This window comes from Aquarana catesbeiana, linkage group LG03, assembly GCF_042186555.1.
Source record: "Aquarana catesbeiana isolate 2022-GZ linkage group LG03, ASM4218655v1, whole genome shotgun sequence".
Taxonomy (NCBI): Eukaryota; Metazoa; Chordata; class Amphibia; order Anura; family Ranidae; genus Aquarana; species Aquarana catesbeiana.
In genome coordinates, this window is record NC_133326.1 from 665,960,235 (window position 1) to 665,987,934 (window position 27,700).

Sequence of the window (27,700 nt, forward strand, 5' to 3'; positions counted from 1 at the left end):
TACAAGGGCATCAGCCAGGTACAAAGTTACATTGGTCCAAGCAAAACCAATGTAACTATGTAAAAATATACTATGCCTGGAATTGTTACTTAGAAAGTAGAACTACAGGCAAAACTTTTTTTTTCATTTTGGATAGAGCAAGGGGGGGGGGGGGGGAGGGTTATAACCCCTGTCAGATTTGTTTCACCATCTGTGACCCATTGCAGAGATTTCCCCTCACTTCCCATCCCATAGCCAAAAAGAGAAAGGGGGAGAGAGAGTGAGAGGGAGAGAGACAGCGGGAGAAAGGGAGAGAGAGAGGGGGGGGGGAGAAAGGGAGAGAGAGGGAGAAAGGGAGAGGGAGAGGGGGGGGGGAGAAAGGGAGAGAGAGGGAGAAAGGAAGAGGGGGGGGGAGAAAGGGAGAGAGAGGGAGAAAGGGAGAGAGGAGAGAGGGAGAAATGGAGAGGGAGAGAGAGGAGGGGAAGCGAGGGAGAGGTGGGTGAGAAAGGGAGAGAGAGGGGGGGCAGAGGGAGAAAGGGATATAGAGGGAGAAATGGGGGAGAGAGAAAGGGAATGAGAGAGGAGGGGAGGGAGAAAGGGAGAGAGACAGAGGGAGAAAGGGAGAGAGGGGGAGAGGGAGAAAGGGAGTGAGGGAGAGGGAAAAAGAGAGAGAGAGAGAGAGAGAGAGGGGGGAGGGAGAGAGAGAAGGAGAAAGGGAGAGAGAGGGGGGGGAGAAAGGAAGAGAAAAAGGGGAGAGAGAGAGGGGGAGAAAGGGAGAGAGAGGGGGAGAAGGAGAAAGGGAGAGAGAGAGAGAGGGGGAGGAAGGGAGAGAGGGAGAAAGGGAGGGGAAGAGAGAGAGGGGGAGGGAGAGGGGGGGAGAGAGAGGGAGGGGGAGCGAGAGAGAGGGGGGGGGAGAGAGGAAAAGAGAGAGGGGGAGAGAGAGGGAGGGGGAGCGAAAGAGAGAGGGGGAGGGGGAGAGGAAAAGAGAGAGGGGGAGGGAGAGAGGAAAAGAGAGATAAGGGGGGAGAAAGAGGGAGAGGGTAGAGGGGGGTGAAGGGGAAGAGAGAGAGAGATGGGGGCAGAGAGAGAGATTGAGAAAGAAGAAAAGAGGGAGAGAAAGAAAGAAAGAAAGAAAGAAAGAAAGAAAGAAAGAAAGAAAGAAAGAAAGAAAGAAAGAAAGAAAGAAAGAAAGAAAGAAAGAAAGAAAGAAAGAAAGAAAGAAAGAAAGAAAGAGAGAGTAAATAGTAAAATAGATAGACAATTGGGAAAAATTCAGTAACGGGTAACTATCACATAACATAATATTCTATCCCTACTGTACATCGGTGGTGCCAAAGGCACCTGCCCACTGTGCTTGTGTTTAAAAATGGACACTTACCAAGACTCCCACGATGAAACCCACACTGACAAGCATGGTGTCGCTCACTGTCTCCTCTCGGATCAATGGGAAGCGGATGCTGTTGTCATCACAGAAGAATCCTCTATGAACTGGTGCAATCAATCCAAACTCAAAGACCAGGAAAGGTGTGAGCACTGCAAGGGAGAGACAGGGCATAAAAATGACTTTTTGGTGAGCCCCCTCAACACCCCTATGGCATCTGGCAGTGTCAGCTCCTAACACAAAGTATGCCTTTGTCGGGAGCAGGTAGCAGGACACCTGTCAGCATAGTCACTAGTAGCTCAAAAGGACAAACATAACCCTTTGGTGGTCCGATCGGTAGAGGCGCCCAATTTTATTTGTTTAGGAATGGGTCAGAGTTGTCTTGTTTAATGAACATCAAATTTGGATTGGCAGTTCAGGGTGATAACATTGATGTTATGTGTGAAGAGGTGATGCCATCAGATCTGATTCGGGCTCGGTTCACACTGCAGCAATGTGATTTTGACTCAATTTTCACTGCAATTGTGTAGTGCCATTTTAATGAGACTTTGCATATACTATAGGGCCAAGTTGCACTGTAAATCACAGCAAAGTAGCACAGGAGCCTTTCAAAAGTCACACTATACTGAGTCGCATTGATGGGAATGAGCACCATTGAATATCATGTGTTTTCCCTTGTCATGTGAATCAGAAGTCACACTAGTGTGACCCAGCATTTCATCTCTGGGAGGCTCATTTTTTACTTTCATCTTTCTTATTGTAGAACCGCTTTTCAATTCAGTTATCCTTTTTGAAGCAATTTACTTTACTATAAGAGCTTTCCCACCTTCATCTTTACTTACACCCTGAACAGCACCAAAGGCCACTGGCCAGCTCTTCAGAACTGAACCCATTGGGAGGAATTGTGCCCCATTATTGGTGTCATTGGGCCCCATTGTTGGTGTCATTGGGAGGAATTGTGCCCCATCTTTGGTGTGTTTGGGCCCCATTGTTGGTGTCATTGGGAGGAATTGTGCCCTATCATTGGTGTCATTGGGTCCCATTGTTGGTGTCATTGGGAGGAATTGTGCCCTATCATTGGTGTCATTGGGTCCCATTGTTGGTGTCATTGGGAGGATTTGTGCCCTATCATTGGTGTCATTGGGTCCCATTGTTGGTGTCATTGGGAGGAATTGTGCCCCATCTTTGGTGTCATTAGGGGGAATTCTGCCCCTTCATTAGTGTCAGTAGAGGGAATTATGTCCAATTCTTGGTATCAGTGGATGAAAAAGGTCCCCAAGGGCCAGATGAAAGGCAGCACCGGGTGGCATCTGGCCCCCAGGCCCCTGTTTGGAGACCACTGCTCTAGGGTGAAAAGGTTAAGAAGGGCTGGCCTACAATAAATAGCAATGACAATGATCCAGAAGTCTCCTCCTGCTCTCTGACATCCAATCTTCTTGACCGGAAATGTTACGGGGGTGCAGGGTCAGTGCCAACAGTAACCCTCACAATCCCTAATAATATAGAGCTGGATTTGTGTTATTTTCACATTCACACTGGTTTTATATATTTTATTTGCCTCAACATACCCTTCCACCCCCACAGCTTCTGCATTAGTTGCTAAAACTATAAATATGCCCCTGAAAACACTGATATCGTAGCTCTAGCCTAAGAAAGATTTCACACCTGTTCTGCCCCACTTTCATGTATTTTTTATGTCTCGTATTGAACTACATTAGGTGGTTTATTTATTTTTTTGTAGTTTTGTACTAAGCTGACATCTAATGGTGGTTTTGGGACACTACAACTTGTTTACTAATGTGATTTTCATATCTTCCTCCCCTTCCTGTTTAGTGCTAGTTGGTTTACTCCTAGCTAGATCCTGCCCACTTCTTCCATGTTCCCTCATCCAGTGTTAGTTATTTGCAGAGATAGGGCTCAGAAAAGTCATTGTCTTTTTACACTAAGTTAAGCTGCCTGTGGATGGTGCCAAGTCAGCGGGTGACCATAATGCCAGGATAGACTGGGTCTAAGGAGGCCTGTCAATGCATAAAGTGGCATTTGAAACAGAACAACACCTATTGCTATTCGAATATTTTACAATTTCACATTAAAATGGCAATCATGCCTGGAAAGCAAAACTGGCACACCTTTAAAGCTGGCATTCTCAAATGAATGCGTTGGCCAATCAAGGTTCTTACTTTCCCCATTCATTAGTGGAGCTTACATGTCTTTTTCTGATGGCTCACACTTGGCATGCTGACTAATTTGTAAAGTAAATATCCCTAAATACCAAACGTGGCAATAATAATGACTTGAACTTTGCCTGCCAGCAGCAGGATGAAAAATATTTAAACAATCTGCTTTTGCAAATGAAATGTTGGACCTTCGTTAATGATAAGCTTGGCCGGGCTGTCCATTTATTGGCTGTTTCTTTAACTCCAGGTTAAGGTGGCCATAGATAACTTTTTTATTTTCGGTCAGGCAGCGGGCTGATCGGAAAACAAAAAAAACCTACCGATTCCCCTATCCACACAAGAGAGGTGGATAGAGGAATCCTCCCGGCTGAGAGATCGTAGTCTATTAGCCGGGACTTCTCTGCTGTCAGAATACACCGATTGGCTGAAGTTGCCGATCGAGGAAAGATTTCCAACATTTCCATTCGATAGAATTCGATCTAATGCTTGACTTCTCTCAAAAAGGGGATGGCCGTACATGAATTGAAATTCGGCCGGTCCTTACTGAACTGGCCGAATTTGGACACCCCTATGGCCAGCTTTACAATGGTCCAGCTTGGGGCAATGTAAGTTTGTTTATAGCAACTTTATTGGTCCCTGTGGAAGCTAAAAATCACTTGTTGGTACCAGTGCTGGGACAAGATCATCCAGTGCCCAGGGCAAAGTTGCCAAAGCTTTGTAACAGAAGGAAAGCACCCCCGTCCCTATGGTAAACCATTGCGCCCAGGGCAGCCGTCCCTTCCGCCCCCACCCCTTGTCCTGGCATTGCTCCAGTGCTTAGTAAATGACCCCCTCCTTTCCTTAGATGCAGGACTGTGCCCCCTCCTGTCAGCCTGGTAACAGAAGCATCTGGCACAGGGCGCCCCCATCCCTGCAATAAACCATTGTGCCCAGGGTGGCCATCCCTCCTGCCCACCTCTTGTCCCGGCCCTGGTTGGCACGCCTACAGTAATAGCTGCCATTTTCCTGGGGCTCTTTGCGAGTGGCTTCCCCTTTGTACAAAGAACACATGGGGGTTCCGCCTTGTATTTTTTGTTTTTAGTGAATACAAGGCCTTCTCTGGAGAAGGAGGGTTCTGATATTATGATCTCCACCTCATCCAGGTACAGAACGCCTAGTATTCATTGAATATCATTGGTATTTATTCTATGAATGGCGGCAGTGCAAGCAAACCACTATACCCAGCGTGCAGAAGGGAAGCCTTGTACAGAACCTGAGCAGGACCCGGAAGATGGTGGCCATCACTGTAGTAGCACTGACTACTACAATGATTTCCAGCTTCCCCAGTTGTCCATTGGGTATCAGATATGCTCATACCTCCCAACTTTTTGAGATGGGAATGAGGGACACCTATCAGCAAAAGTATGCAGGCATAGGACACACCCCTTGCCACGCCCCCTTAAAGGAGAATTATACAAAAAAAAAACAAGATTGGTTAAACCCACAAGTGCTTTTTTTACCACCACTATTCCTTTATATTGGCTTTTGGAATTTACAAGTGCAGCAATTTAGAAATCAGATGAAAGGTTTAGCACTGGAAAATACTTTTTGATAGATAAAAAGTGCATTTTATATACATCTATATAGATCAGACCAAAATGAGGGACAAATGAGGAGGAATGAGGGACAGAGGGACATTGTTCCAAATCAGGGACAGTTGGGAGGTATGGGTATGCATACTTTTTGCCAAGCTGAACCAATAAATCTGCACAATACAGATCATTCCTGGAGTTGAGCTTTAAATATTCAGTCTGACAAACCTATCAACCATGGCAGCCTTCTAGACATTAGAATGCTCACTGACTCACATGGCAGTTTAAAATTTTGAGTGAATAGGTTTACCCCCCCTTAATGACCAGGCCATTTTTTGCGCTACGGCACTGCGTTACTTTAACTGACAATTGCGCGGTCGTGCAATGCTGTACCCAAATAAAATTTATGTCCTTTTTTTCTCACAAATAGAGCTTTCTTTTGGTTGTATTTGATCACCTCTGCTTTTTTTTTTTTTTCCGCTATAAACAAAAAAAGAGCAAGAATTAAGAAAAAAAAAACTAAAAAAACATTAAAAAAATGTAAAAAAATCTAATTTCTTCATCAATTTAGGCCAATATGTATTCTGCTACATTTTTTTGGTAAAAAAAAAAAAATCCCAATAAGCGTATATTGATTGGTTTGCGCAAAAGTTATAGCGTCTACAAACTATGGGATACTTTTATGGGAGTTTTATTTATTTATTTTTACTAGTAATGGCGGCGATCAGCAATTTTGAGCGGGACTGTGACATTGCGGCGGACAAATTGGAGCACCTAACTGACACCTTTGACACTTTTTTGGGGCGCAGTGACACTAATACAGTGATCAGTGCTAGGGAGGGAAGGGGTTAACATCAGGGGTGATCAAAGGTTTAAATGTGTCCCTAGAGAGTACTTTCTAACTGTGGGGTGAATGCTGTGACTGTGAAACACAAGATCTCCCTCTTCCTCCCTCACAGAACGGCCGTTCTGCCACCGGACCCGCTGATTGGCTCCTGCTGTGTCCAATCACAGGTGGGAGCAGGCTGCCGGCGGCGCGTACCCCAGACCCATACCGCCCAACATTTTGAGATGGGAATGAGGGACACCTACTAGAAAACGTATGTAGGTATAGGACACGCCCTCCCGCCACGCCCCCTTAAAGGGAACATAACCACAAGAAAAAGGTTAATTAAATCCACAAGTGCTTTTTATGCACTACTATTCCTTTATATTGGCTTTTAAAATTGAAAAATGCAGCACTTTAGAATTCGAATGAAAGGTTTATCTCTGGGAAACACTTTTTGAAAGTAAAAAGCGTATTTTATATACAACTATATAGATCAGACCAAAATGAGGGACACATGAGGGGGAAAGAGGGACAGAGAGACATTGCTCCAAATCAGGGACAGTCCCTCAAAATCAGGGACAGCTGGGAGCTATGCCAGACCCGCGGCACGAAATCAAGTACCTGTACGTGATTTGGCAAAGGAGGGCCGCCCTGCCCTCTGCGTGGGGCAGTCTATAAGTGTTTAAACAGCCATTGACCAATGCCTGTTGACAATCCATCAAAACGCATGCTGTAAGCATTTTTGATGCGCTGCCTTTAATAGACTTCCAGCAAAATAAAATGCAGAAAGAAACAGACATGTTGTGTTTTTCAAATCGCAGTGCTTAGATGCGAACAGACTATGAGGTTGACTTACTAAAGGCAAATAGACTGTATTTTGCAAGAGCAGTTGCTCCAGAGCAGTGCTGGGACAAGGTCATCCAGTGCCCAGGGCACAAAATGCCAAACCTCCCAGCTTTGTAACAGAAGGAAGGCACCCCCCATCCCTATGGTAAACCATTGCGCCCAGGGCAGCCATCCCTTCCGCCCCCACCCCTTGTCCTGGCATTGCCCCAGTGCTTAGTAAATGAGCAGAAACTCAGCTGACTGCTATCATCCAATCATGTGCAAGCAAAAATGCTTTTTTTTTGTTTTTTTTTCCTTGCATGTGATTGGGTATTCTTTGTAAAGTGAAGCTTTACCTCATTTACTAAGCTCTGGAGCAACTGCACTTTGTAAAGCTATTTGCCTTTAGTAAATCAACCCCTATATCTTTACGATGGGCATGTTGGACCGGTGCATTGCAATGCATGCTTTAAAACGCAACCGTGTAAATTGACTTATTCACTAAACCCATACCCATAATAGATATATACATAATAGATACATAATAGATAGACTGGATCGTCTGGATCAACTGTCTGGATAGACTGTTACAAAATCAAAGCTGGTTGCTGTCCATTATTTTTTATCATACATGTTACAATCTGATGATACAATCTAATTTAGGTCTACTAACAACTACGTAGTGGAATGTCCTGCCTGATTGTATGCAAGCTGCATTACTTAGGAAGGTCTTCACATTATAGTATTGGTTAATCTAAACAAGATAGCACAGAGATTGCACAATCAGATTGTAATGTGTATGGCCAGCTTTAGCGCTGTGTACCTTGCTTTGCATAATTGGGGTTGATTTACTAAAGGAGTCGAAGTGTCACTAAAGGTTTCCATGGATGGTCCTGCATTGGTTGAATAATATGTCTCATTGATGTCTGATCATAGGTGTGTGCGGTCTATTGCATTAGGGTGTGCACCCCAAATGTATTAAAACATGGACAGTGTTAGTAGAGCAGTGGACTTGTCAGTAGGGCGGAGGTTTGTTTCAGTAGGGCAGTGGATGGTGTTATTAGGTTTTTATTTTTATTATTTTATTTTTTACTATTTTTTTTAGGAGCCCTGTTATGGGGCTTTGGTGAACTATCAGCAGGGGGAATCTGCGCCACACCGAGTGATTAGGGTGTGCCCAGGCACATCCGGCACACCCCCTGCGCACACCTATGGGTCTGATTTACTAAAACTAGAGAGAATAAAATCTGGTTCAGCTCTGCATACAAACCAATCAGCTTTCAGGATTTATTGTGAAAGCTTAACTGAACAAGCTGAAGTTAGAAGCTACCATACACACCTGCACCAGATTCTGTGTGCTCCAGTTTTACTAAATCAACCCCACGGTGTCTATGGGACAGCACACAACAGACCTAAGAGATTGGGGGGGAAAAGCCATTGGGCAGGTTAGTACACCTCGTCTAATCATTAATTATTCTCCCCAGCGCTGAGACTGTCTGCAGGTGGCTCCCCATATTGGGGGCTCCCCTTATTCCTCCATTGCTGCTTGGGTGACTACAGCGCCCCTTTTTAGCCAAGAAGATATTGGTAGGTTGTCACATGGTGCACCCCCCGTCCAAATGTCTTTACATCAACAAACCTGAGTTTCCGTTTAATGCTCAACCACATGTAGGAGAATTCAAATAAAATGTAATTCCCCTTGCATGCGATAGGACAAAGCTTGACCAGACTATGTGAACCTTCTACTCCTAATCCTACTACTCCAGTGACACCTTTACAAAATGCTCAGATTGTCTTGACATAGACGCCAACTTACCCGCGAAGAGGCACAGCAGGTCCAACAATATCAGCCACTTCTTGGACCCCCTGGAGGCTTTGCTCTTGGACTCTCTGCGAACGCAGTGGCCCCCTACCGTCACCTTGAGGACCCTGGGGTCAGGGCACCAATCTGGAGCTCCGCCGGGGGTGAGATGCATCTTTTCAGCAGCAGCAGGCGAAGGGAACCACGACTTGGACGTTAACCTTGTCTATATCTTGTTCTAGGAGAGAGGACGTCCAACCTGCTCTTGGCACTCGCTGCGTCCTTGAGTCTCAGTCACCTACAGCTCCCGCCTGCAGCCCTCTCTGAAGTGACTTGAAACTTTGCAAGAGCAGAGAAAGTTAAAGGGAGAGGAAGAGGAGGTGGAGCTGACAGCAGTGTATGATGAAGGAGGGGAGGGGGAGAAAGGGTGAGACTTTGGAAGGAAGGAGAGGAAAGGGAGATAGCTGCAGAGGAAAAAAGAATAATGCAGCTGTAATCTGAGCTGTGAGTGGTCCACACCCTATAATTCATCGTCCTGGGACCCTGCAATCTACCGCTGTCCCATGTCTAACCCTGCCATATGTTCTTCTGCTGGAAAGTCAACTTTGGAAAGCACCCAACTGTGCCACCTCGTGACCATTCGAAGCTTTCAGACATCCTACCCACTGACAGGTGTCGCTTATAGCGCCGGTCACATGCTCATGTACGCACACTGCACGGCGTGCTGAAATTGTAGGGGCCATTTAAGGTTTAGGAGACATGCATGGCTGCCAGAATTTTAAAGAGCACCTGTCATGAACAGGGATGAGCGCATCTCAGAGGTTTCATTGACCCAAAACGTTTTTGAAAAACGTAAGCTTTCGGTGAAATTTTGAAATGCATTGAGGTGATCGGTGAAGGCAAAATGAAGGTGGATTTTGGTGGTTTATAACCCCTTCCCACTCACTCGCTGTGGCCCTTTAAAGTGGTAGTAAAGTATTTTTTTTGGATGTTTGGATTACACTCGGGACTATTTATTCTGCGTATGGGACTTCATATTTGTATTATTGTTCATATAAATTTTTAGCGCGGTTTTTTGTTTTTGTTTTGATTTTGTTTTGGTGTGCCACACTTGTAACCGCAGCTTGTTCTTCCTTTTTTTCCAAGCGCAGTTTTTTTTTTTATTTATATAAAAGTATTTTTTTTTAACTTGTACCCACCAGTAAGCCTATAATAAAGCTTATCTCTAGGTACAGTGAATATCTCCTATACTTGCAGTGTTTAGCCACTTAACCTTATGTAGACATCATATGACATCCTTAGGTTGAAGTGGAGATATCTGAAGAATGCCTGCAGCTGCAGGCATCCTTCAGATATAATTTTTTTTTTCAGCTGGCGATTCCCTCACATGTAAAAGAAATCATATTGGCTGTTCAGGACGCCCCCCTCCTGCCACCCTCCAGTGCTGCTCCTGGCTCACCCGTGTGATCGCGGAGCCGGAGAATGAATCGACGAGCGGCGGCCGTTTACCATAGAGCTGACCGTGGACCAGATGGTCCCCGGGCCATCTAAATGACCCTTGGAGACTGCAAGCGACTTCTGACACCGGCAGTTAGCTGGAAAGCCTAAGATCGTTTTTTTTTTTTTTTTATCTCAGGCTTTCCAGCATAGAGTAGAGATGTGGAGACCCCAGATCTCTCTGTAAAGAGGACCTATCATGCCCTATTCCTATTACAAGGGATGTTTACATTTCTTGTAATAGGAATAAAAGTGATCAAAAATTTTTTTTAAGGGAAAGTGTAAAAATAAAAAAATACAAATAAAATTTCAAATTAAACTGCACCCGTCCCTGCAAGCTCGCACGCAGAAGCGAACGCAAACATATGTCATGCCCGCATATGTAAATGGCGTTCAAATCACACGTGTGAGGTATCGCCGTGAACGATAGAGCAAGAGCAATAATTCTAGTGCTAGACCTCCTCTGGAACTCTAAACTGGTAACCTGTAAACATTTTTAAAGTGTCGCCTATGGAGATTTTTAAATACCGAAGTTTGGCACCATTCCACGAGTGTGCGCAATTTTAAAGCGTGATATGTTAGGTATCTATTTACTTGGCGTAACATCATCATGTTTTTTTGTTTTTTTTTTAATTCATGAAAGTGATTTTTTTGTTTTTGTTTCCAAAAGCTTTTGAAAAAGGTAGGAACAAAGGCAGGAACAAAGTTTGTTAAAATCCTTGCAATGTACATAGATCAACTAGAGGGGTGTGTTTTTTTTTCTCAACTAATGTGGTGTTACACTTTAAGGTTAGTAACTCATCAGCCAGGCAGCTAACATTCTCAGAAGGAGAGCTCAGCAACAGCAGGCTATTTCTTTCTTAATATACAGCTGCAGTTCATAATTGTGAATTATAATTCAGAAAGTCTTATCTTGTGGTCCAGAAACACCTGCCATGCGGTACAGGCAGGTCAATGACCTCACTTAGGTCTGTCACAGTTGAGAGAGGCAGCTTGGTCACTGACCAGCCCCCCCAGGCTCATGATTGGGCAATAAAGGAGTATCAAAGCACAGTAAGCTCACACAGTTAGATTGACACCATTAGGAAAAGCAGTACAGCTGGATGGATTGGAGTGCTTCATTCTTTCAGTTCCACTGTGCAGAAGAGTACAAGACGGCAATAAAAAGATATATCAGGGTAGCTAGATGTTAAATAAAAATTACAATTAAAATACATTTACATTTTTTTTTTAATGAAGACTTCATCTTCATTTTTTTTTTTTAATAATAAGAAATAAATTGCCAAGAAGGGGTCGGATTGGTCCTCTCGCTCTCCGGTAGTAGTGTACTCCGGTCTCTATGGTGACGCGTGGAGGGGAGGAGTCAGCCGGGACAGAGCCGGTGTCTTGTCGAATACAGTCCCCTATCCAGAAGTGTCCGCCCTGTACTGCGCAGGCGCAGTACGGAGGACAAACGAGACGCCGAAAGTCTCCGAAGTTCAACAGCTGATCGTCAGCTGTACACGGCGCCTGCGCATTTATTCTTACCCTATGTCCAGGATCATTCCCTACTATCCAAGTGGACATAGAGTTAGAATAAATAGTTGCCGAGCGCAGCGAGGCCGTGCCCGAAGCGCGGCGAGCGAAGCGAGCCCGCGAGGGGCCCTCTTCCACAGCCATCGCTAACAGGTGCCCGAGCGCCGTGTACAGCTGATGGTCAGCTGATCAACTTCGGACATTTTCGGCATCTCCTGCTGCTCCGTACTGCGCCTGCGCAGTACGGGGCGGACACTATCTGATAGGAGGACACTATATGTTAGAACACCGGGAAAGGAAGCCCAAGAATTGGGACTGCCCTAGAAAATTCTGACCAGTTATGCGTTACTGAGATCCATCGGAGTTCCACGGCATCGGGGCGTTTGGAGATCAATCTTTATCTATACCTGTCCAGACGATCTTTCCATACAAGTAAAGGCCTTAACTGGGCTATAGCCGTCTGCTGGGTTTTGCTTGCCGTCTGGTAAGCAAGTTTTTTATAAGGTGGTGGCACTTATTTGTGGATCAGTCTCACTTGGGTGTTTATTTGGATTTGTTGGAACTGTCACTCATCCATATCTTGATACCTACAAGCCATTGTTGGATTGAACCTTCATACAGCGCAGCTTCTCTCTTTTTTAAATTGCCAAGAAGGTTTAAAGAAAAAAAATCCAAATATGGCTGCAATACTCACCTTCTCCCTAGGGCTGCCCCCCATAGATTCACTGCTCCGTGGTCCAGTGTCAGTCTTCTGGAATGAAGCCCAGTGTCATTAAACTCACTCCCCGTAAGCCCAGGCTATCACAGACACAACTCCTGCAGGTAAGTCACCATGCTGGCTTGAGATCTTAGCTTATTGCTCTACAGAATGCTGGTCACAAGTCATTAGCAGTAAGCACCACCTAATGTCAAAGACAGACAAGAAGAGCAAGAATTCTGTTCACCACATGACCAGTTGGAAGATGTTTGGAGGTTGATGTATACTGTATATTTTTTTTCCTGCATGCAGTACTTTTTTTTACCGCAATGCAGTGGTGTGAAATGGGAAGATAGGGAGACAAAGCAGTTTGACTTGCCATACAGCAGGACAATGCTGGAATAGCCACCTAATGCAGTCCTGCCACATGTGTGACCATACCCTGAAGAACAAGATGTGGGGAAAGGGATGTAATGGGGGTTTTGGGAGGGCATAGGGTTAGGCTGTAATTGGGTTAAACTGGAGTTTTAAAGACTTCACCAGAATGATGCTGTGAGTAAAATAGATATTTTGTGTGTGTGGCTGGCATTAGATTGTGAGCTCTTTGGGTGCAGGGAATGATGTTAGAAAGTCAATATTTAAAAAATTACTGAATAATATGTTAGCATTCTAAAAAAAAACAAAAAAAACTTTTTTATCTTTTGCATTACAGTGGGCTTAAATCTGGGTACATTAGCATATCTAGAGGTTCACTTTTTTCTGGCTGTTTGCTAAAATTTACCCTGGGCACAGGGGTAAACCCCTGTCCCATGATCAACCGTTTACATCAAGATCATACAGTTTAATCAGGGACAACAGAATATATACATGTAAAGAATATATATATACACACTACGTTTCATAAAAGTTAAGTTACGAAAATATGCACTTAAAAGGTTAAAAGTGGGACATGCCCATGCAAGGGCAAGTACTTAAAAATAGTCCGACGCGTTTCAAGGATAACCTCTTCATCAGAGCCTTGAAAACAGGAACAGAGTCTGTGCAAACAGGTAGACCAACAAAAATCAACATGGAGAGGAGTGGTAATTTGGGAGATAAATCATGTGATGAGTAATTAGCTCTCCTTAGCTCTTTACCAGTCCACATCGCAGTGCTCTATGAGGTATAACGAGAATTTTTTTTCCCATTTTTAGTGTGGGTCTGTCAGATGTACCTGTCTCCAAAGGTGTGGAGGGGAGCTGCAGCCTGCGTTCGTCATTAGGGGCCAAAAGGCCGTAGATTCTATGAGGGTGGGAGGTAGAAGATGTCTTCCATCAGTATCCTGTCATATACCTACAAAGGTCTATGGCTGTCTCCATCCACATGAGATATGGGCACAGTATCTCATGTGGACGGAGACAGCCATAGACAGCCACAGAATGTACGACCTTTTGGCCCCTAATGACGAACACAGGCTGCAGCTCCCCTACACAGCTTTGGAGATAGGTACATCTGACAGACCCACACTAAAAAAGGGAAAAAGAGGGAAAAAAATTCTCGCTATACCTCATAGAGCACTGCGATGTGGACTGGTATAGAGCTAAGGAGAACTAATTACTCATCACATGATTTATCTCCCAACTAGCCACTCCTCTCCATGTTGATTTATGTTGGTCTACCTGTTTGCACAGACTCTGTTCCTGTTTTCAAGGCTCTGATGAGGAGGCTATCCTCGAAACGCGTCGGCCTATTTTTAAGTACTTGCCCTTGCATGGGCATGTCCCACTTTTAACCTTTTAAGTGCATATTTTGTAATCTAACTTTTACGAAACGTAGTGAATATATATATATTCTTTACATATATATATTCTATTGTCCCTGATTAAACTGTATGATTTTGATGTAAGCGGTTGATCACGCGCCTTTAATCCACCCATCCCACACAGTCTTCTTCAGACCACCCCAGGTCAGTTTAGGCAGCGGGACACGCATGATCATCTTCTCCAGTTTTGTCATTTTAAATAGTACTACCATTATACACCAACAACGCCTTCACGAGCGCAGGAGTAATTCTTTTTGTGTCTATATTTTGCAGTAAACCCCTGTCCCTATGACGTCTTAGAGTGACGAAACGTGTTGAGTGGAGCCTGGTCATGTGACGACACTACGCATGGAAGTCAGGCATTTTGTTGGTTGGAAACTTGGATATTACTGTTGGATTAACATGCGTTTTATGCATTAATGTTTGTGAGTATCCTGATGCACTTTATTAAACATAGACCTGTTTCTATAAACTGCAAAATTAGGTTTTGTTAAATCTCTCTATCCTGCATGGTTTGATATCGTCTCTGGTGGAACATTCCGATCCTGAGGATTTTAAATTACAAGGAGGTCACTCTGGATGCACCGTTTGGGTCGGAGATTTAATTGAGCACAGCTGACAACTCTTTTTAAGGTGGTCCACAACGGAGGGTAAGAGGCTTGGAATTATGTGATGTCAGTGGAGGATATCTTATCACCCTTTATCACGTATCTGCAGGGGCGGATTAATGCACAGGCTGGTCTAGGCTGTAACCTAGGGCCCCACCTGTGCAAGGGCCCCCGATTGGCCATGATATTTTTATTAATTTATATATATTTATGTATATGTAGAATAAAAACCATGCCTGCGTGTTATACGAATACGCTGATAAATGTTTTTTGCCAACAGGGGGCGGGGATCGGCGGTCCGCCCCGGGTGCCACCCATTGGGGGGGGGATCTCAGGTCAGCTGTACCGCCTCTCCTGGCCCTGGGACAGCGCTGCCAGCATACTTTAAAGTTGAGAAAACATTACTGCCAGCCCTTTCTCATGCACAGCTCCTTGTGTGTCACTCTCAATGTAAATGGAAGTCTCTTAATACCTCAATTAAAGCCGCTCTGTCTGGCCGTTCTCCTCCTCCCGCTCCACCTCCTTCCCGAGTGTAGCCTTTGATTGCAGGAGGAGAGCGGTCATGTGACCGTCAATGAAACAGCAGAGGAGAGCAGTCACATGACCGGGTCACAAAGAACGGTGTTAATTGAGGTATTTAGAAGCTTTGATTTACAATGAGTGACACAGGAGGAGCGGTGTATGAGAAAGGGCTGGCAGTGATGTTTTCTCAATTTTAGAGTATTCTTTCCCAGTAGACTGCTTGTCTCCTGGGAGTGCAGGGGGGCTTTATAATGAAAGAGGCCTGTGTGATTTGCAGGCAAAGGGGTCTGTGTACTGTGCAGGGAAAGGGGTCTGTGTACTATAGGCGTGTAATATAGGTCTACCCTTTTACACATGGCACTAAATAATTTATTTTCTGGTAAGCATGCCTAGGAGGGGGCCACACAAAAAGTAGCCTAGGCGCCCATGACCACCTTATTCCTCCACTGAGTATCTGGTAGTAGAGCCAGATAGGATGAGGAAGGCCTCTTTTACACCTCTGACTCTGGGCCTCTGTAGACAGAAGGCGCACGAGTGCCAGGAAGCCTTTGCAAGCAGCAGGGCAGATGTCCTTGCTGGGCTGGTGAATTTGTCAGATGGCTTCAGCAGGAAGACAGGCAGGTGACAGCAGACAGGATAGCAGGGTTAGGCAGGCTGGGTCATACACAGGCTTGGAGAAACGGTACAGGACACAGGCAGGAACATAGTCAGGAGGCAGGCCGAGTCTGGAACCGAATCAGTGGAACAGGAGCCAAAGGAGCAGATAGAAGATTGGTCACAGGATAAGCCGAGGTTGGTGCAGGTGGAGTTCAAGGAATGGTCAAGACAAGCCAGGTAGATAACTGGAAGCCGGATACAGGTTCACAGATAGCAGGATACACGGAAAGCTGAAGACAAGGCAGCACTGGATCTGAGCACTGGCTGGGTTTAAGTAGTCTGTTTGGTGCCAGTGTCAATCACAGGTGCGCGCTTGTGTTTGCGCATGCGCACATCTATTCGCCAATGCTCAATTCTTACGAGCAAAGGGAACCAGTGTTAGCTTGCGCCGGGAGTTCTTCTAGAGGGTTTAACTTGTCTGCTGGCATGTGTATCCTGACACCCATTGTGTTATTAGTGAACTTGGGGTGCGTCTACCAAGTTCTGGATGCTATTATGGGACTTTTTTTTTTTTTGTTCATTGTGTGAAAGTGCTGCATATGTATCATTCTTACAGGGGACAGATGCTGGGTTATGCAAATGAAGATCTTGGGCTGTTTTCCTCACATACAAAGTATCAGGCCTTGTGGCAACTAAGGGAAAAAAACGGGGGAATGTATAAATGTGATCAGTAATGTCTAATGTAGCATTATACATCCAGCAAATAGTCCTAACGTGTACATAGTACGGGGACAAACATTTTGATGGTGTAAAATCAGCAAATGACCAGCATATTAGTAATTCAACTCTTTTTAAATATGTATATTTTTATTGAAAGCTCAATATGGCAATCTGAAGGTTAACTTTGAAAAAGTGCAAATATTGGCAAAAGAATGTAAAAAAAATTGATTATAGCTAAAAAAAGGAAAAAAGAAATTCCACCACCAACCTTCATCCATAGAAAGTAATGCATTGTGCTAAGAGAACAGACCCATAGTTTCTTGGCAAAATGTTGAAGAAGAAGAAAACTGTTTGAAAGTCTCAACAATTGCTAGAATCCATCTGCAAAACAGATATTGATGGATAATTTTACTATCATTTTGCCCAAGTTGGCAGTCACCTCTTGCACCCAGCTGTGCAGAATGATAAAACAACTATAAACAGCATGGTTGAATGTCGGCAATCAAGCCTGGGTGAAACTGAGCCCATCCAATTCCAGGTTCACTCTGTCAGATGAACTGAATAACCTTTGAACTGGTAAAAAGGTTCTTTGGATTCCTTACAGGTCACTTTTGACATGAAGAGTTTGTGATGACCCCCTGCCTCCTCTCCTGCCCATCCTTGGTGACCAGATGTCAACGAGTGTATTGGCCTTTAGGCTAATGTGCCTCTTATTGATGATGTGGCATGTGGCCTTGTAGGCATACCATATCATGACATGTACCTTTGTTAGTTACTGAAGATGGTTGGAGCACCCTAGCCCATTGATAGAGTTGCTCGGTAAAGCCATTTGGGAAGATCTCTTACTGCCTAAATTCAACCTACATAGAAGAACATTTGTTTGGATAAGCTGGATCACAAGTGACGTGATTTTGAGTTTAATTGCTTGCAAATATTGAGATTTGTATCAACAACCTATGTCTCTACAGCCACTAGAAAATCCCTTTCTTTGGACCTTAGTTAGTCACTGAAGATGGGTTTAGCACCCAGGACCATTGAGACCATAGTAGAGCCCATTTGGGAGGATCTTTCATTGCCACAATCCACTGCTGGAATTTAACCTATAAAGCAGAATGTTGGTTTGGATAAGCTGGGTTACCAGTGAAGTGATTCTGGGTTCAATTGCTCTGCATTGTTTGCAAGTATTGTGATTTGTATGAGCAACCTTAGTCTTACCAGCTACTAGAAAACATTGGAAGAGTGTATTGGCCCTTAGGCTAAAGTACCTCTTATTGATGGTGTGGTGTGTGACCTTGTGGGCATACCATGCTATCATGATATAGATCCCCTTCTTTGGACTTTAGTTAGTCACTAAAGTTGGGCTGGGTTGCTAGACCCATTGAGAAAGCCATTTGGACCTTTTGGAAGATCTTTTTACAGCCAGTCAACCTACAAAGCATAATGCTGGTTTGGATAAGCTGGATAACAAGTGAAGGGATTCAGAGCTCAATTGCTCCTCATCATTTGCAAATATTTGTATAAGCAACCTTTGAGGTACCCACCACTGGAAAACATTGATAGAACATTGAGTCAATTTTAAAGCAAACTTCTACTTTTGCCGATGCAAAGCAACAGGTTCACTTAACTGGCACACCTCCCTTGCTGGTTCCCTTTAACAGATAAACTCCTGGATAACACGTTGGAACCCTCATATTTTATTCCAGAGCCCTGAGACAATATCTAGGAATTTAAAGAAGAGTTCATTTTTATTTTTTGTCAAAAAGTTTTGCTGATGTATTTATTTTTATTTATTTTTTTTCTTGTGATAAAGGAGACGATTGAACTTGACGTGAGGTGAGGCAGAAGGATGCATATCCGGATGGACAGAACAACAGGAGAGGCGGAGATACTGTGGAGTGTCACAGGGGGCATCCTTCCTGCTGTTTCCTATCCACTGGGGAAGAGGATATACAGTACGGGAAAACACTGGGACCTCCGCCTGTTTCCCACAGCCACTGCGTACCAATGTGCAACAAAAATAGACCTAGCCGAATTCAAAACAATAACAAATCCCAAGAAAACTTTGTGCATAAAACTAGATTTAATCCACTGGGATGCATCTAAAAGTTTAGGAAACTTTATGCACAGGAATGAATGCTAGAATTTAGAACAATTCAATAAAGAGAATCAGTCAGCACTAAACATTTGTAGTAATCCAGATCTCCATTCCTGAGTTGTTATAACAATCTAGTCTTATGTTTCAGGGATTGCTTCCTCTTTTAGCAGATGGTGTCCCTTTAGTGTTGGGATGAAACATTTGGTAAACATTACACAAAATTATTGCTAAAATATAAAACGTTTCAATAAAGAAATCTCCACTCTTGAGTTGTTATAACAATCTAGCCTTTTGTCTCTGGGATCGCTATTTGTCCTGTATTTCCTCCCTGTGTTGGTAAATGGTGTCCCTTTAGTGTTGGGATGGAAGGAAACATTTGGCAAACATTACACAAAAATTTATGCTAAAATTTAAAACATTTCAATAAAGAAATCTCCACTCCTGAGTTGTTATAACAATCTAGTATTTTGTCTCTGGGATTGCTATTTTTCCTGTATTCTCTCCCTGTGTTAGCAGATGGTGTCCCCTAGTATTGTAATGTAAGGAATCATTTGGCAAACATTATACACATTATACACATTATACACAAAAATGAACTTTAGAATTTAAAGTATATAATAATTATATAAAATTATAATTACAGAGGGCCACTCAGCAATAGACGTTTGTGATCTAAATATATCTCTGTCTTGCGTCTTTGGAATTGCTATCTATCCTGTATTCACTCTCTATCTTAGCAGATGGTGTCCCTTTAGTGTTGGAATGTAATGAAACATTTGGCAAACATTACACAAAACTGAATGCTAAATGTAAAACATTTCAATAAAGAAATCTCCATTCCTGAGCTGTTATAACATTCTAGTCTTTTGTCTCTGGGATTACTATTTGTCCTGTATTCTCTCCCTGTGCTGGCAGATAGTGTCCCTTTAATGTTGGTATGTAAGGAAACATTTGGCAAACATTACACAAAAATTCAAGCTAAAATTTAAAACATTTCAACAAAGAAATCTCCACTCCTGAGTTGCTATAACAATCTAGTCTTTTGTCTCTGGGATTGCTATTTGTCCTGTATTCTCTCCCTGTCTTAGCAGATGGCATCCCCTAATATTGGGATGTAATAAAATGTTTGGCAAACTTTATACACAAAAATAACTACAAGAATGTAAAATATATGATTACAGAGGACCATTTAGCAAGAGACATTTGTCGTGATCTAAATATATCTCTGTCTTATGCCTCTGGGATTTCTATTTGTTCTGTATTCTCTCCCTCTCGTAGTAGATGGTGTCCAGTTAGTTTTGTTGTGACAGGCCATCTTGCCTCAGCACAGTGCTGATATCAGACACCAGGCCCGGATTGGCTATAGGGCCCGGGCCGCCGGGCCGCATGTCCTAGCTTGCGGGGCCAAGGCAGGCTGCTCTTTAAGCCCGCGCCAGCCCCCCGACCTTTCTGCAGCCCGCCCGGCTGCCAGTTCAGCTTAGGCTCAGCCATCAGCACCAAGGGGACGGAAACATGAAGGGGGGAGGAGCTAGAGGAGACACCTCTCCACGGCCGCCAGCATAGTTCAGCCGTTGGTGCCGGGGGGGCGTGACCACGAAGGAGAGAGGAGCCTGCTGCAGCCGGATCAGAGAGAACGTAAGTGCGGCCCCCTGTAACCTAAATAGGAGTGCTCTCTAGCCCCCCCAGTGCTCTCCAGGCCCTCCTGTGCTCTCCACCTCCCCCATGCTCTATGCTGCCCCCCTGTGCCCTCTGCCTCTCCCCCAGTGCTCTTTAGCCCCCCAGTGCTCTCCAGCCCCCCCTGTGCTCTCCACCTCCCCCCATGCTCTATGCTGCCCCCCTGTGCCCTACGCTTCTCCCTCAGTGCTCTCCAGCCCCCCCCCATTGATCTCCTCCTACCCCCTGTGCTCTCCACCTTCTCCAATGCTCTCTGTTGCCCCCCTGTGCCCTCTGCTGCCCCCCTGTGCCATCTGCCTCCCCCCAGTGCTCTACAGCCCCCCCAATGATCTCCGCCCCCCCTATGCTCTCCACCTCCCCCCTGTGCTCTCCTGCCCTCCCTGTGCTCTCCGCCCCACCCTGTGTTTTTGCTTCCCCCTGTGCTCTCCAACTCCCCACCCCCTGTGCTCTCCAGCCCCCCATGCTCTACGACTCCCTTGTGCTCTCCTCTTCTTCTTCCTCCCTGTGTTCTCTGCCTCTCCCCTGTGCTCCCTGCACACCCGTGCTCTCCGCCTGCCCCCACAGTGCTCTCCAGCCCCCCTGTTCTCTCGCCCCACCCCATGTTCTCAAGGTTCTTCCCTGTGCTCTCTGCCCCCCCCCTGCTCTTTCCCTGTCCCCCTCGCCCCCCGCACCTTTGCCGGGTTTCCCCCTCCCCTCTCCAGGGGGATCGGTCAGGATGGAGAGTGGGGAAGGGGCCGGTTAAGATGTCATGGGCTGCTCATTCCAAAATGCCCGGGCCTATTTTTTGTCCCAGTCCGGGCCTGGCAGACACCATGGTGTTGTTAAGGTTCCAAAGATCTCTGAACACTCAAACTGAACTGTTTTGGAGCTTGTAGCATAATATCAATATTAAATAGGAACTTCACTCTTTCAATCAAGATTGATTATTTCTATCCTTATGCTACTAGCGTTAGTGAATGGATAGGAAAGTATATCATATTTGCTTGTTTTAAATTTTTTTTTGTTTACATTTCTTCAGTTACTTTCTAGTTTCCATGCCTAGGCAAATTATGTCATACATTCCAGGAGTCTTCAGTAGGGGAGAAGGGGCTTTCCCAGCTAAGCACATCCTCTCCTGCTTTCATGCCTGAGCTAAGGGCAGGTGTCTTCCAGGAAGTAAATGCTACATGAATCATCTGCCCTAACTCTAGTTTGCTACAGCTAGAAATGCTAGGTTGGTATTTTTCAAAGTGATTCCACTGCAAAATAAAGTATAGAGACATGGATGGATGGGGGAGTGTGTGTTGAATATTAAAAATAAATTAAATAGCATTTTTAAGTTGGGGTGCTCAGATGAAGTGTAGTTCCACTTTAAGTTGTTTCTTGTCCACATCATCACTTCTCTTCCCTTTATTTTTTATTTTTTGCTCTCTGCAGTCTTCTGGTCTCTTTCCCCTTTCCTACTATCAATAATATCTTGTGACTGCTTCCAGTGCACTTTCATTCTATTTCCCAAATTAAAACTAAATTCAGCAGTAAAATTCACACATGAAATGCAAATGAGGGAACTATACTACCTGACAAAGGATTCAGTTTCTGAGATTTCACACATCCCCATCACACAGCACAGCCAGGTGGATAATACCACTTACACCGAAGAAGATACAGTGGTGTCCCCTCTCAACCCCCAGCCTGCTGATTGGACATTGAAAGAGCAGCAGCAGACCGGTGAGGTAATCTACTTACTCATTCTGCTCTATCCACCTATCAAAATGTTCCTTGTCAACATATTTGCATTTAGCATACCTGATTGGTTTCCATTACTGCCCCCTCTCCTTTGGCATAAGTGTTGCTGTAGAGGGATTTCAAGAAGCTTGTATCAAGTCAAATTTAGGCAATAACTTTAATTGCATCCTAAAAAGAATCTAATTATTTATTAATAAATACAAAGCTCCATTACTATGAGACTTTTATATCTGCCCTGACTTTGGCTTTAATCCATTAATTGCAGACGTAAGCCAATCCTTGCAAATGCCTTTTACTGGTATTACAATAATCCTCCTGGTATTTCATTTTAGGTTTGAGACCAATATTACTTAATAACTGTAATTCCATAAAAATGATCACACGTCTTAAATAAAAAAAGGGATCATCACTGAAATCTTGAATATTCCAGGAATTCAAAAGTAGATGTTCTAAATACATATTGTATATATAATGTTGAATCCCAAGGCTGATTAATGGGCATATAGGTAGGTGCAGTGTGAAGCAGCAGGCAGAAAACACATGGAATCCATGTGCAGTAAGGGAAATATACTGTAACAGCAGTCCAGCAATAGACAACAGACCCGGAGGGGAGGCACCCCGACCAGGAACATTCACAAGTTTTAACGGCAATAAAACCAAAGAATGAAGACTTAGGGGTGCCAAAAGCCTCTGTCTCGAGGAGTGTAATGCAGCCTGACCTGTCTGTACCCAAATAGAGAGGATTCCACAAAGGATTGCATGTCCCTGCACTTTCCCTGCTGCTCTGGAATCTTTTCTTGACAATAAACCCTGTCCCAGACAGGCAGGTGACCTGCCCCTACTCTAGCCACTTGGAAAATGGACGCCAAACCCAGGAGCCAGGGTCATAAATAGACTCTGCCCCTCTAAGATGGTCACCAAAGTCACTCGGGGTGCTACCATCTAATCAGATAGCTGCCTTCCTATGACTGAGGAAACCATATACAGTAGGAACCAGGTTCCTCTGGACTTCCCCCCCATCTGCGTTGCAGCTGTGGTCATCGTCACCTGCAGTGAAGAAAATAGACTGCAGCCAATGCATGCCAAGCCCAGGAGCCAGGGTCTTAAATAGACTTTGTCTACCCAAGATGGCCACCAAAGTCTCCTGGGGTACTACCAGCCAAATGGATAGCTGCCTTTCCATGACCGAGGAAACCATAGAGGAGCCAGGTTCCTTTCTACTTCCTTCCCCATCTGCGTTGCAGCTGCGGTCAGCGTCACCTGGAGTGGAGAAAACAGACTGCACCCACCTACAGGCAGTAATAAATGAAAAATAAGTATATGCTACAAAAGCCCAGGTAAACAAAAAAACATGGATTCATTTAAAAATGGCAAACTTTTATTCATTAAAAGATCTATCAAAAGTAATTCTAAAGAAATGGAGATGTGTGAACTCTAAAGACCATTATGTGCTTTCTTAATAAAGATAGCACAGCAGAAACTCACTCCTTTTAGACATGCTGTCTTTTTGTTGAAACCTGGACAGAGATGTATGATGGGAGAAGCTAGGAAAGAGAAGAGTCACTGCGCTAACTCAATGAATGTTTGCATCAAGTTCAACATGGATGCTCTACCTGCTGGCTGTGCTTATGACTGTACAGCATTCATATGCAATATTTCATATTTACTAGAAAAAAACTTAATTTTTAAATGCTGACCATAGTAAAGGAAGAATAAACACTATACACCAGTGATGGCGAACTTTGGCACCCCAGATGTTTTGGAACTACATTTCCAATGATGCTCAGGCACTCTGCAGTGTAGTTGAGCATCATGGGAAATGTAGTTCCAAAACATCTGGAGTGCCAAGGTTCGCCATCACTGCTATACACCATACCATTCCTATACAGTGTATTTGATGTCAAAACTTTTTTATAGTCTTGGAAAGAGTAGGGATTGGCTAGAACCTCAGCTGGAGGAGAGATTAAACCTCTCTATTTGTCCTGGTGGTCCACTGTAACCGAAACTTAGGGTCAATACATCATTTTGAGCTGTCACCAGAACATGAAAAGCAAGGACATCTTCCCAGGAGGGACACTGCTTGTTCTGGTGAGGACATTTCCCTCTCTTTGACGATTTGACTTATGACTAAGCATTTTGGGTGCAAAATGCATCAAAGCTTCTTGTCTTCATACCTGTCTACATTGTGCATCTATGGGTTACTCATGTGAGCAAAAGGATGTGGGACTGCTTCTTTTACAGCAGTGGGAATCTTTTTAGTTTTCACTGATCTCTGATCATTAAAGGGTTATAGAAAAATTCCAGGTATGGATATTTTTCATTGGTCCAGCTTGAACCAATATAACTATGTACTGTACAGTGGGGCAATTGTGTAAGTTCTCCCACTTAAAAAGATGAGAGAGGCCTGCAATTGTCATCATAGGTATACCTCAACTATAAGAGACAAAATGTTGAAACAAATCCAGACAATCACATTGTCTGATTTTTGAAAGAATTTATTTTCAAATTATGGTGGAAAATAAGTATTTGGTCACCTACAAACAAGCAAGATTTCTGGCTCTCACAGACCTGTATCTTCTTCTTTAAGAGGCTCCTCTGTCCTCCACTTATTACCTGTATTAATGGCACCTGTTTGAACTTGTTATTATTATAAAAGACACCTATCCACAACCTCAAACAGTCACACTCCAAACTCCACTATGGTGAAGACCAATGAGCTGTCGAAGGACACCAGAAACAAAATTGTAGACCTGCACCAGGCTGGGAAGACTGAATCTGCAATAGGCAAGCAGCTTGGTGTGACGAAATCAACTGTGGGAGCAATAATTAGAAAATAGAAGACATACAAGACCACTGATAATCTCCCTCGATTTGGGGCTCCACACAAGATCTCACCCCGTGGGGTCAAAATGATCACAAGAACGGTGAGCAAAAATCCCAGAACGACACGGGGGGACCTAGTGAATGACCTGCGGAGAGCTGGGACCAACGTAACAAAGGCTACCATCAGTAACACACTACACCGCCAGGGACTCAGATCCTGCAGTGCCAGATGTGTCCCCCTGCTTAAGCCAGTACATGTCTGGGCCCGTCTGAGGTTTGCTTGAGAGAATTTGGATGATCCAGAAGAGGATTGAGAGAATGTCATATGGTCAGATGAAACCAAAGTAGAACTGTTTGGTAGAAACACAACTCGTCATGCTTGGAGGAGAGAGAATGCTGAGTTGCATCCAAAGAACACCATACCTACTGTGAAGCATGGGGGTGGCAACATCATGTTTTGGGCTGTTTCTCTGCAAAGGGAACAGGACGACTGATCCGTGTAACTGGAAGAATGAATGGGGCCATGTATCGTGAGATTTTGAGTGCAAACCTCCTCCCATCAGCAAGGGCATTGAAGATGAAACGTGGCTGGGTCTTTCAGCATGACAATGATCCCAAACACACCGCCCGGGCAATGAAGGAGTGGCTTTGTAAGAAGCATTTCAAGGTCCTGGAGTGGCCTAGCCCGTCTCCAGATCTCAACCTTTGGAGGGAGTTGAAGGTCCCTGTTGCCCAGCGACAGCCCCAAAACATCACTGCTCTAGAGGAGATCTGCATGGAGGAATGGGCCAACATACCAGCAACAGTGTGTGACAACCTTGTGAAGACTTACAGACAACGTTTGACCTCTGTCATTGCCAACAAAGAATATATAACAAAGTACTGAGATGAACTTTTGATATTGACCAAATACTTATTTTCCACCATAATTTGCAAATAAATTCTTTCAAAAATCAGACAATGTGATTGGATTTGTTTCCACATTTTGTCTCTCATAGTTGAGGTATACCTATGATGACAATTACAGGCCTCTCTCATCTTTTTAAGTGGGAGAACTTGCACAATTGGTGGCTGACTAAATACTTTTTTGCCCCACTGTATATACAAGACCTGTGGGATCCCTCTAGAACAATCGTCGCCAACCTTTTTGGCAGCAGGGACCGGCTTCATGGCAGCCAGTTTTCCCAGGGACCGAGGTGGGGGGGGTTGGTTTGAGGTGGACGGGTCGGGGGATGGGATATTCACAGAGTCACAGCCCCCCATTACAATACAGTGCCCCTTTACAGTGCAATCCCCTTTACATTACAGTGGCCCTTTACAGTACACTCCACTTTACATTAATGTAACAGGGACTGCTCTGTAAAGGGGGCACTGCAATGTAAAGGGGGGCTGTGATGTAAAGGGGACTGCTCTGTAAAGGGGACATTGTAATGTAAAGGGGGACTGTGATGTAAAGGGGACTGCACTATAAAAGGGCACTGTAATGATTACAGTGCCCCTTTACAGTGCAGTCCCCTTTATATCACAGTGCCCCTATTCAATATGGTGCCCATACAATCACAGCCTCCTCTATCACAGTGCCCTTGTAGTCTTCTCCCTCCCCCCCTTTTCCTTTGTAACATCACTGCCCAATTCCAATCTTTGCCTCCCCTGCACAGGACCCCTACCTTTTTTTTTGAAAATTATTTTTATTGCAGGTTTCGAAATTAACAGTAAATAACAGAGCCTATTGGGCATACCCAGGCTCAATTGCATAGCAAAAAAAACAAACAAATAGAAACAAAAGCACAATAAAATCACAATAAAAACAACTTAGCTAAAATCAAGGCAAACTATCGAACAATTGGTAATCTCTAACCGCCCGTGCAGGCTGAAATATTAGGATTCTTATTGGCCACTCTCCCTCTCAAACATCCTACAGAGCTAAACTCTGGAATTTATGAAAATACGCACTCTCCCATATCTTATGTGTCAGGAAAGACTCCCTCTAATGAAGCATAAATGTAGAGTTGTACAACAATATATACCGTTAATTACTTATCCAAGTGTTAACTAGTCATCTGGAGAGTCAGCATTAGTATAAGCAGATTCCACCCAAATGTTCCACACTTTATGAAATTTCTTGACACAACCTCTAGACAAGGGCTTCTACCTTTGACAGGGCAGAGGCTGTTATCAGTCCGTGTGTCCTCTCCTGGTTCCGCTGCCCGCCCAGCTGACAATGTAATTTTATCAGCGGGCCAGGGGCCGGAGGAGCTGCAGATCTGGACGAAGGGCGAGAGATGCCCAACCTTTCATGTTAACAAGCAGGTGATTGGGGGTTGCAGACCCCTGCTCTAGAAACTGGGATACACTGTAGCATACTTCCCAACTTTTTTGAGATAGGAAAGAGGAACACCTATTAGTAAAAGTATGTAGGCATAGGACACACCCCGTGCCACGCCCCCTTAAAGAAGAATTATACAAAAAAGAGTTAGTTAAGCCTTTAAGTCCTTTTTTAACACTACTATTCCTTTATACTGGCTTTTGAAATTTATAAATGCAGCAATGTAGAAATTGGATGAAATGTTTAGCACTGGGAAACACTTTTTGAAAAATAAATTATGTATTTCATATACAACTATAAAGATTAGACCAAAATGAGGGACAAATGAGGCGGAATGATGGACAGAGGGGCTTTGTTCGAAATCAGGGACAGTTGGGAGCTATGCTGTAGTAGTACACTGCTACTCCGGTTTTCTCCACTAGCTTCCAACTAACACAGAAGGTCGCTTGCTTGGCATGGGTGCTGTTTAGAGATCACTTTGCAGTTCCTTAATGGATGCACAGTGTTTTCTGATTGAACAGGGTAGAGAAACAGGGT

The 27,700-nt window shown here is 44.2% G+C and overlaps 1 protein-coding gene and 1 long non-coding RNA gene across 2 annotated transcripts in view; one reads left to right on the forward strand and one right to left on the reverse strand.

The window, feature by feature from the left end:
• The window catches only part of LOC141133438 (phospholipid phosphatase 3-like), a 33,520-nt gene extending 24,298 nt beyond the window's left edge, over nt 1–9,222 (reverse strand). The window contains exons 1-2 of the mRNA XM_073622826.1: nt 8,579–9,222; nt 1,358–1,512 (exon numbers count right to left, since the gene is read on the reverse strand). Of these exons, the coding sequence (XP_073478927.1) occupies nt 1,358–1,512; nt 8,579–8,738 (315 nt within the window). The 5' untranslated portion in view covers nt 8,739–9,222. The remainder of the gene's footprint in view (nt 1–1,357; nt 1,513–8,578) is intronic.
• LOC141133439 (uncharacterized) lies at nt 8,465–19,123 on the forward strand. Its single transcript, XR_012243074.1, has 3 exons — nt 8,465–9,067; nt 14,347–14,498; nt 18,331–19,123. It is a non-coding gene; the product is annotated as an uncharacterized lncRNA (long non-coding RNA).
• Nucleotides 19,124–27,700: the final 8,577 nt, after the last annotated feature.